The following is a 10142-nucleotide window of genomic DNA, read 5'->3' on the forward strand; positions in this document are numbered from 1 at the left end:
GCAGTTGAATACTCACGGTTGCCTTCTCGTTGTGCCACGTGTAAAGTTTTTGGACATGATGAAACGGGGTGCCCCACACAATCGAAACATCATGTGACATTAGATGTATATAACAGCCAAGTTCGTACCACCAAGGAGACTACTCGAGGAGTAATCAGAACACAACAGCAAAGGAACGCGAAACACACTCATTTGCAACACCCTAATGCCACTAAGTGACTAATTTTAAACAAGGTGGTGGGCGGAAAAGACCGGCAACAGGAGACGGTAATGATTCACAAGCTAGTCGCAATAGAGAGGATAAGTACGAGTCTAGTGAGTGGACTTGTCACAAACAAACTGAAGAAATTCCAGCTGGGTCTGGGACATATGGATAGAGTGGAACAGGAAAGAAGGAAAATTCCGAAGAGGTTACCAATACACAATCAAGCTAGCAAGAGTGGGAACAACCGACATCAAACTGGTAACTCGTTCTTCGCCTTGTTGTCTTGTGCAGGAAACCTTAGAAAATAGTGATATTTCTTGTGAGCCGGAACCTCAACAAGAGGACACAACCCATCCAATGGAGGGTCAACAGCTCCTTTTATGCACCTCCGAGAGTCTGGAAGGACTTTCTCATAACCCCACATTAGTTTAATGATTGATCTCGCATGTTGGAACGTGAGAGGTCTTAACGACTCTCTCCGTACGAAGAGTGTGCGTGATTTTGTGAGATTGAATCATATTGGTTTGTGTGGCTTGCTAGAAGCTCATGTCCAGCAGATAAACAAGACTCGTATGCAGCGTAGTCTTAATTCTAGTTGGACGTTTATTGATAATTATGTGGCTGTTCCGGGAGGCCGGATTTGGATTACATGGGACGCTAGTAGGGTTGATTTCACTGTGTCCCATGTTAGAGGGCAAGTTATTGCAGGTGGTGTTTGGTTTCCAGATGGCTTAAGTTTTCATATGGTAGTGGTGTACGGAAGTAATAATATTGTTCATCGCTGGAAGCTTTGGAGGGACCTTGAGTATCTTATGACGGGTTCTGAGGCTCAGTGGTTAGTACTAGGTGACTTCAATACCATGATGTTGTCCAATGAGAAGACAGGTGGTAATAACTCATCATCTCAAGGTTCTAATGAGACGTTTGATTGTATTACCAATTTGGGACTGTTTGATTGCTCGTATACAGGTTATTTTTATACTTGATCTAATAGGCAGATGAGAGTTGCAAACATCAGTTCCAAGATTGATCGGGCTCTTATCATTATTGGTTGGCTGACTTGTTATCCTCTAGCCAAAGCAGATTTTCCACTGGCTGGGGATTCAGACCACTCTCCTATTATTATACCGCTTGCTGAGCCCAACATACATAGGCGTACTCTGTTCTGGTACTTTAATTCCTGGACGGAGGACCCCATGTTCAGAGCTCTTGTTGCTGATGTATGGAAGGTGTCAATACGGGGTAACCCGATGATGTTTCATATGGTGACAAAGCTCAAAGCTTTGAAAGCTCGGTTGAATGAATGAAAGAAAGATCAGTTCAGTGGGGTGACGAACCAGGTAACCATTAATCGGAATTTTTTTACATTCAGTGCAGGTTCAATTGTAGGTAGATCCAGCAAACCCAGTTTTACGGAGGCAAGAGAGAGTAGCTACTGAAAACTATGGTAACGTTGTTCGGCCTGAAACGACAATGCTCCGACAACGCGCTAAAGTTGAATGGCTCACTCTTGATGACAGCAATAAAGCATATTTCCATAATTCTATCAAAGAGCGGAAATCTCGGAATCCTAAAACTCGACTCACCAGGGAGGATGGTTCGACGGTCGAGGATCTAGTGGAAATAGCTAATATTTGTGTGGATTTTTATCGGGACTTATTTGGTCGAGGGGACGAAGATATTGAAGCATTAGATCATATATCTAATGTGGAGTTCTCACGCCCGCTTACGGAAGCTGAAGGAGGTCTTCTCATTACGAGGCTGACTAGAGATGAGATATTTGCTGCTTTACAGACTATTGGTTCTGATCGATCGCCGGGGCCGGATTGGTTCTCTTCATACTTTTTTAAGGCATGTTGGTCGATCGTGGGAGATGATTTTGTAGAGGCTATTCAGAATTTCTTCAGCTCTGGAAAACTTCTCAAGGAGGTAGACTCTACTTTTGTCACTCTTATTCCTAAAATCGATAATGCTACTTCAGTGTCAGACTTTAGACCGATATCTTGTTGTAATGTGTTGTATAAATGCATTACCAAAATACTTACTATACGGATGAAGGGAGTTATTTATTCGATGATCAACCCGAATCAATCAACCTTTATTCCTGGCCGTACTATTCAGGACAATCTCATGGGCTTTATCATGCTAGCCCATGAGATTGTTCGGAATTACCATCAACCCACTGGTCCAGCTCGGTGTACGGTTAAGATTGACCTTAAGAAGGCATATGACACAGTCCGTTGGTCTTCTCTATTCTCAGTCCTTCGTAAGTTTCATTTTCCAAGGATATTCATAAAATGATACGGGCTTGTGTTACTACGTCTAAATTTTCCATTTTGGTCAATGGCGAAGCCCGTGGTTATTTTGATGGGAAGCGGGGTCAACGGCAAGGTTGTCCAATATCTCCACATTTCTTTGTCTTAATGATGGAAATATTCGCAGTTCTTATTGATCGAGAGGAAATAGCAGGTCGGTCTCTGCTACACCCTCAGTGTCTAGCTCCGAAAGTTACTCACCTTTGTTTTGCAGACGATCTGATGGTCTTCTTTCGAGGAGACATGGGATCGGCTCAATCTCTAAAGGGTGTGTTAACTAGTTTTCATGGGGCGATTGGGTTGCAGACTAACGTGCTTAAGAGCACTATCTTCTTTGCTGGTCTTTCGGCTCAAGGTCAGAGTGACATCACTACCATCCTGGAATTCGGCACGGGTTCTCTGCCTATTCGGTACTTGGGCTTGCCTCTTAAAGCAAGTCCAATGAGTCCCGGTCCCAGGGCCCTTAATTCACCTTTTCATTCAAATTTAAGGGCCCGGGCTCAGACCCTCAAAATCAGCTCCAATGGGGAGCGGCCCTTAAATTTGAATTTTGAATTGATCTCTTTTTTACCCTTCCAACCACCATATTAAATTTTTTATCAACTTTTTTTCTCTATAAATACAACTCTCTTTCTCTACAAACTCAAATCAATTTCATTTCTTCTTTGTCTACAAACTTATCAAACTCTCTTCCTATACCCTCTATCTTTTCTAAAATGCAACACTGTTCTTTTTTATTCAACATGATGGTTGAACAAGATGCATGGGATGAAGAAAGAGATGATGATGATCTCTTAATGTTACAACAAATAGATCTTTTTTATTCAACATTGACATCCACACCCTGTTGAAGGCAGATCTTGTTGAACACGTGTGGAATACGAGAACTAACGACAACGAATAGATCTTTTAAGTTTAAGTTCTTTAAGTTTTTTAATTAATGTGTAGGATTATTTTAAGTTCAAGTTTTTTTTTAAGTTTTTTAATGAATTTTTAAGTTTTTAAATTAATGAGTTATTTTTATTTTTTTTTCTACAAAAAAAAGAAAAAAAAAATAATCCCACCGTTCGATGTGATCCAACGGTGGGATTTGCTCCCAAATGTGACCGTTGGGGAGCCCCAACGGTTCCTTGGGGAGCTAGGGGCCGACCCTTATTTCCCTCAGCCCTTCGCCCGGGACCATTTCCACTCCAATGGGGAGGATGGGGTATCCAGGGCTCTTAATTTGAATTAAGGGCCCGGGACCGCTCCCCATTGGACTTGCTCTTATATCTTCTAGTCTCACCTATAGTCACTGTATTCCGCTGATTGATAAAATTAAGGGACGAATCCATTCTTGGAAGAGTCGTTTTTATCGTTCGTGGACGTGTTCTTCTTATAAAGGTGGTATTGAACAACATGTTGTTATATTAGACAGCGGTGTTTGTTATTCCCAAGAGAGTCATGAATGATATCAATTCCATCTTTAGTAAGTTTCTTTGGTCTGGTGCGGATATGGGGTGTAAGAGAGCTCCCATTGGTTGGGAAAGCCTTTATTACACAAGCAACGAAGGAGGCCTGGGGTTTCGTAATATCGAGGTGTTATTTGAGGCGTCAAACCTTCGTCATGTATGGGATTTGGTTAGTGGTAAGACGACTTTGTGGGTTGATTGGGTGAGAAATAATCTCATCAAAGATTAGCATTTCTGGACCTTAACAGCCCTGACTAACAACTCTTGGTGTTGGCGTTGGATCCTAGCCAGCAGGCTGACACTCAACGACTGGTTTGCACTTCTTTGGGGGATGGTCATGAAACTAAATTCTAGACTGATTTATGGCATCCTCGTGGCCTTTTTTATGATGTTTTTGATGAGGGGTATATATATAATTCTCACCTACATTTAGCTGAATGGGTCTCTCAGTTCATTGGGCAGCCAGGCTGGATTTTTCCTACTCATATTGCAGCTATGTTAGGGACTATAGAGGTCGAGGCTAGAGAGGTGGTGGTAGATAGTACTCTCAGAGATGAGGTGATCTGGAAGCCTAACCAGAATGGAGAGTTTACCCTCAAAGAGACGTATGAAGTAATTCGACCTAGAGGAAATCGATTGAGCTGGACTTCCTTAGTATGGTCACCGGGTGGTATACCCAAACATTGTTTCATCACGTGGCTTGCCTTTAGAAGACGCCTCAAAACCAGATCTCTTCTGGCTAGTTGGGGTATGGTTATAGACACTACCTGTATATTTTGTGGAGGAGATGAAGAAACCGATTTCTACCTATTCTTTGGTTGTTCGGCCACAAAGAATATATGGGAATCGCTATTACTCAGGATGGGATTTCAGAGAGTTTGTGTTGTTGATTGGGAAGAGGAGTTACAGTGGTGTATTAATCACTTTGGTGGGATTTCTATTACTGCCCGAGTGGGTCGGTTGCTTTTAAATGCCTATGTCTATCATATTTGGAAGGAGCAAAATAACAGGATGTTTAGAAGCAATGTCATGGCGTCGGGGTTGATTATTCACACTATTTGTGATGAAGTGCGGATCAAGCTGAATACCATTACCAAACGGTTTGAAGAAGCGGAGGAGAATTAGAGGACCATCAATCGCTGGAAGCTTACTATCTCTCTTCAAAAGTCGTTGTAAATGGACTCGGCCGATGGCATGGAGATATATGATTAATACCGATGGTGCACTGAACGAAGTGGACGCGGGGTATGAAGCCATTATTCGAGATTCGGAGGGGACTATTGTTAGAGCAACCACAGGTCAGGTTGATGGACAGACTATCTTTATACATGAGTTGCAGGGTGTTGAGTTGGGATTGGAGTTAGCACTTAGTGCCGGGCTCCAGGAAGTTGAGCTTGGACTTGATTCGATGAATATCAAGTTACTTCTTGCAAACCACATCAGAAACTACCATGGAGGGCGAGGCGTTCATGGTAGAGAGTTCAGAGGCTTAAGAGCCAATTCGGAGTTTTCGAGTTTTTCATGTCTACAGAGAAGTACACCAAGCTGCTGATTACTTGTCAAAGATGAAGCTAGGATTGGGCGTAACTCACTTGAACATTAGTCAACATTGTTAATGCGGACTCTAGAGGGACAGTGAGAATGAGGAAAGGGTAGGGCTAATGAAATGATGTAATTTGATTTCTTTGCTGTTTTTTTATTCTTATTTCACTGTATCCGGTTCGGGGTTCTCCCGTTTATCATTATAAAAAAAAAAAAGAGGAAAGTAAAAAATTAGGAAGTAAAATCTATTTTGGGAGATTTTCTTTTTAGATGTAACAAGAAGGATAACACTTTGGTGTCCCTTGGGTCTAGGGGTGGGAATCGGTCAGAAGGGGCCGACCGCGGGCCTTCACTTCATCGGTCGGTCTCGGTCGGGCACTCAAAATCAATGTTCTCCTATTTACTCAGTTCGTCCGGTCAAAATCAACATTTCCATTGACCAAATCCAGCTTGTAAGCTAGAGACCGGTCGGTACTCACCAGTATCGTTCGGACGGTATCGGGCCAAACCACCTAATTTAAAATTAAATAATACCTAAATGAAAGGTTAAAATTCTGAGATTTCATTAACTATTCTTATACTTTTAAATACCACTTAGTCATTTACAATTTACAAGTAAGATTACAATACTTTCAACGAAAAAAGTAACATTACAGAGAGATGAACTTGAAGTGAAGAAGAGAGTCGAGAGATACGAAAAGGGAAGGCAGAGAGATGAACATGAAGTGAAGAACAAACTAGGGTTAGTTGTTTACAACTTAAAACAGACGAACTGATGAATGGAGGGCGGGAGCGAGAGAGATGATTCAGATGAAGGTGCGGCAAATGAAAGGAAGGGAGGTGTTTAGATGGTTTATATAGAGGAGGGTAGAATATTCTGGACTCTAGGATTTTAATCCAATGGTTGTGCATCATACTCGATTAGCTCCAAATATCAACCGTTGGATTAACCCTAATTTACTACCGGTAGCGGGCGGGTTAATCGGTACGGTCACCCGGTCAAAGGGTCGGGCCTATCGGTATTAACCATCAGTCTTTAATCGGACGGGTTAATCGGTACGGTCACCCTGTCAAAGGGCTATGACCATTTCCCGACTGCTAATTACCCGGCTAACGGGCCGGGCTTTTCTTGTCACGGGTATTGGGTACCCGCGGTACCTAACTGTGACGGCCAAAATAAGCAGCTTAGGCGAAAATTACCCCGTGATATAACGGACCCGGGTGGACCCAAGCGGGTTTTCGGGCCGTTATCCCATCCCTACTTGGGTCTAAAACAAAAAGTGAAGTTGTGTTTTATATGGTACATGGATATTGTGGGAAGCAAACATAATTGAGGGACTTCCACAAGTGCTACCTGACATACATGGTTGCGTTGCTGGGGTGGCTAACAGGAGTAGGGGTATTTTGATCTTTTCATAGTTAAAAATGTGAAAGATCAGAGTGTCCCTGGTCCCATTAGGGGGAGTACAACAGGGAGTCTACACCTAAAGGAGAGTGCATCGTTTAAGGGGATCTACTATCCATGTGAGATGATGGACCACAAGTTTTATATCACTCGGTGCTTTTTCCTCACTCTGCATGGGAACGTACAGTTGCTTTAATTATCAAATAACAAGTGTCCACAAAATCTAGCATTTTTCAACCAATTTCAACCTACTGATGCCCTACTGATGCTTGGTAAGGAGAGAGAAAGTAGGAGAGAGAAAGTAAGAGAGAGAAAGATAAAAGAAGCCGCCGGGTCCATGGAAGGACCCTGGAAACTCACTAAATAAAAGATAGGGAGACTGTTGAATTCCTTTCAATAATTGTACTACAAAATTTAAGCAGTAAAACTTTGAGTATGTTATTTCTTTGATTTGTTTGCTTAGCTTGCATCCATAGAGCCAAAAGAGCAGAGTCAATTTAACAACAATATAGACCAATTCAATCAAACAATCCACCTTCTTTTTTGTCTGTCTATTTCTTTTTCTTTTGATTTAAATCAATCAGTAGGTGAATATAGACAAAAGACCAAGCTATATAAAGGCATGAGACAGGTAGCTTAAGATCATAACCAAAACCCATTAAGATATGGTAGTAATAGGAGCAAGAAAAGGAGCCTCAATGGCTTCCTTCATTACCACCTTCTTAGTTGTTTTGATTTCTCTCAATTTGCCATTAGAGATCATAGCTAATGGTTATTTGTACTCTTCTCCACCACCACCTGTGCCAAAGGTGCATCCTTCTCCCCCTTATCACTACAAATCACCACCCCCACCTACACCTGTTTACAAGTACAAGTCACCTCCACCTCCAACTCCAGTCTACAAATATAAGTCACCACCACCTCCAACTCCGATTTATAAGTACAAATCACCACCACCACCTACTCCTGTATACAAGTACAAATCACCACCACCACCTACCCCTGTATACAAGTACAAATCACCACCTCCTCCAACTCCTGTTTACAAGTACAAGTCCCCACCACCACCAACCCCTGTATACAAGTACAAATCACCACCTCCTCCAACTCCTGTATACAAGTACAAATCACCACCACCACCTACTCCTGTATACAAGTACAAATCACCACCTCCTCCAACTCCCGTTTATAAGTACAAGTCCCCACCACCACCAACCCCCGTTTACAAGTACAAATCACCACCGCCACCTACCCCCGTTTACAAGTACAAATCACCACCGCCACCTACCCCCGTATACAAGTACAAATCACCACCCCCTCCCACTCCAGTTTACAAGTACAAATCACCACCTCCACCAACTCCTGTTTACAAATACAAGTCACCACCACCTCCTACTCCAGTGTACAAATACAAGTCACCTCCTCCTCCTACTCCAGTGTACAAATATAAATCACCACCACCTCCAACTCCAGTCTACAAATACAAGTCACCGCCACCACCAACCCCTGTATACAAATACAAGTCCCCACCACCACCAACTCCAGTCTACAAATACAAGTCCCCACCACCACCAACTCCAGTCTACAAGTACAAGTCACCTCCACCACCAACTCCAGTCTACAAGTACAAGTCACCTCCACCACCAACTCCAGTCTACAAATATAAGTCACCACCACCACCAACTCCAGTATACAAATATAAGTCACCACCACCTCCAACCCCTGTATACAAGTATAAATCACCACCTCCGCCAACTCCAGTTTACAAATACAAATCTCCCCCACCACCAACTCCGGTTTACAAGTACAAATCACCACCACCCCCTACACCTAGTTACTTGTATTCATCACCTCCTCCTCCTCATCTTTACTAAAAACACAAAGATTGGTTCAAAAATGGGTAAGGTTATAAAGAATGTGAAAATTTCAAATAATGGACCTTACACAGAAGAACTTTTTCATGGAGGATAAAACGCCCTTCTTCTAAGCTATTAATATGCATTGCTTTTGTTTCATTGTAATAAGCAGTTAATCTTTTCAGATTGAAAGCAATTGTAGTAAGTTGTGTCATGCATTGTTTTTAATTCATCAAATGTGGTTATTTGGTAGGATCATCAATAAAGGATATATATTTTGCTCATTTCACGATTTATCACCATAATTATTGCACAACTTTACTTCTGAATAATTTTTATGAATTGAAGTGTTCATTATTTACAAAAAGGTTACACAAGTAAGTAACACAACATATGTGTATACAAAAGCTCTTCAAAATAATGTAGAATATGAATTAAGAAGTGATATTTTTTCGACTAGTTGCGGCAAAACTGATGGATTATATAGCTATCACGATTAGACAATATACTAGTAAGTTAAAATAGTCTATGGAAATGACCAAGTATTAATGTGCAAAGTATATAGTTGCACAAATATAAGTTTTTTTTGAAGGTTGCAGCAAAATATTATATTAAGTGCCGATAAGGCGAATAGTTACAAGACTCACAAAATTAAAAGAAAAAAAAATCAGCAAAGGACTGTCAACTATTAGTAGTGTTACTTACATGTTAGCAACAACGTCGAATTACACAAAATATTTAAAAAGTTAGACAAATATAAACCATGGTTGGCTAATGGACCAGCCAAAAGTCAATGATTTAACACCGATTATCAATTGAGATGACCTTCATGTTGCTCAAACCCACCGCGTAACAAATCGACTGTTCCTTTTAACCAAAGACATCATATCTGTTGAATATAGGATATATTCTCTCAATATAGCATATATACATAATATAGAATATATTTTCTCAATATGGGATATATATTGCATATATGATATATATGATATATGGGATATTGTTGAATATAGGATATATTCTATATACATAATATAGAATATATTCTCTTAATATGGGATATATATTGAATATATGATATATATGATATATGAGATATATGGGATATACTAAATACGTTATATAATATATTCTATATATGTAACTTTTGTAATTATATAAGGGGAAGAACATCTCCTATTGTATACACAAGAATTATTAAAAGAAAACAAGTTTATCTCAATCTATTATTAATTTGTATTAGTTTCTACTATATCAAATCAAGAAGCATTCAATCATAACATTGAATGAAATGTTTCTATGTCTTTTGGCTTACTACATTTTCCTATTTATAACTAGCTTCATTTATTTTCAGTAGTGAAGAAGATC

General features: G+C 40.6%; 2 protein-coding genes across 2 annotated transcripts; both read left to right on the forward strand.

The window, feature by feature from the left end:
• Positions 1–636: 636 nt before the first annotated feature.
• LOC147567193 (uncharacterized) lies at positions 637–2671 on the forward strand. Its single transcript, XM_086657343.1, has 4 exons — positions 637–1174; positions 1280–1425; positions 1595–2134; positions 2648–2671. The coding sequence occupies exons 1-4, from the start codon at positions 637–639 to the stop codon at positions 2669–2671; spliced, it is 1248 nt and encodes a 415-aa protein (XP_086513469.1).
• Positions 2672–7459: 4788 nt separating this feature from the next.
• LOC147567194 (uncharacterized) lies at positions 7460–9058 on the forward strand. Its single transcript, XM_086653807.1, has one exon. The coding sequence runs from the start codon at positions 7584–7586 to the stop codon at positions 8790–8792; it is 1209 nt and encodes a 402-aa protein (XP_086509933.1). The 5' UTR covers positions 7460–7583; the 3' UTR covers positions 8793–9058.
• The last annotated feature ends 1084 nt before the right edge of the window (positions 9059–10142 follow it).

The sequence above is a fragment of the Eschscholzia californica genome, unplaced genomic scaffold (genome assembly GCF_041429995.1).
Source record: "Eschscholzia californica isolate CP2 unplaced genomic scaffold, dmEscCali1.0.p SCAF_1, whole genome shotgun sequence".
In the NCBI taxonomy this organism is placed as follows: domain Eukaryota; kingdom Viridiplantae; phylum Streptophyta; class Magnoliopsida; order Ranunculales; family Papaveraceae; genus Eschscholzia; species Eschscholzia californica.

Bases quoted from the DNA above. Each gene is read 5' to 3' on its own strand.
- LOC147567194 (XM_086653807.1), top strand. From the start codon at position 7,584: ATGGTAGTAATAGGAGCAAGAAAAGGAGCCTCAATGGCTTCCTTCATT.
- LOC147567193 (XM_086657343.1), top strand. From the start codon at position 637: ATGATTGATCTCGCATGTTGGAACGTGAGAGGTCTTAACGACTCTCTC. The intron at 1,426-1,594 runs GTATGGAAGGTG...GTTCAATTGTAG, and splicing joins TCAGAGCTCTTGTTGCTGAT to GTAGATCCAGCAAACCCAGT. The intron at 2,135-2,647 runs GTAGACTCTACT...AAATATTCGCAG, and splicing joins CTGGAAAACTTCTCAAGGAG to TTCTTATTGATCGAGAGGAA.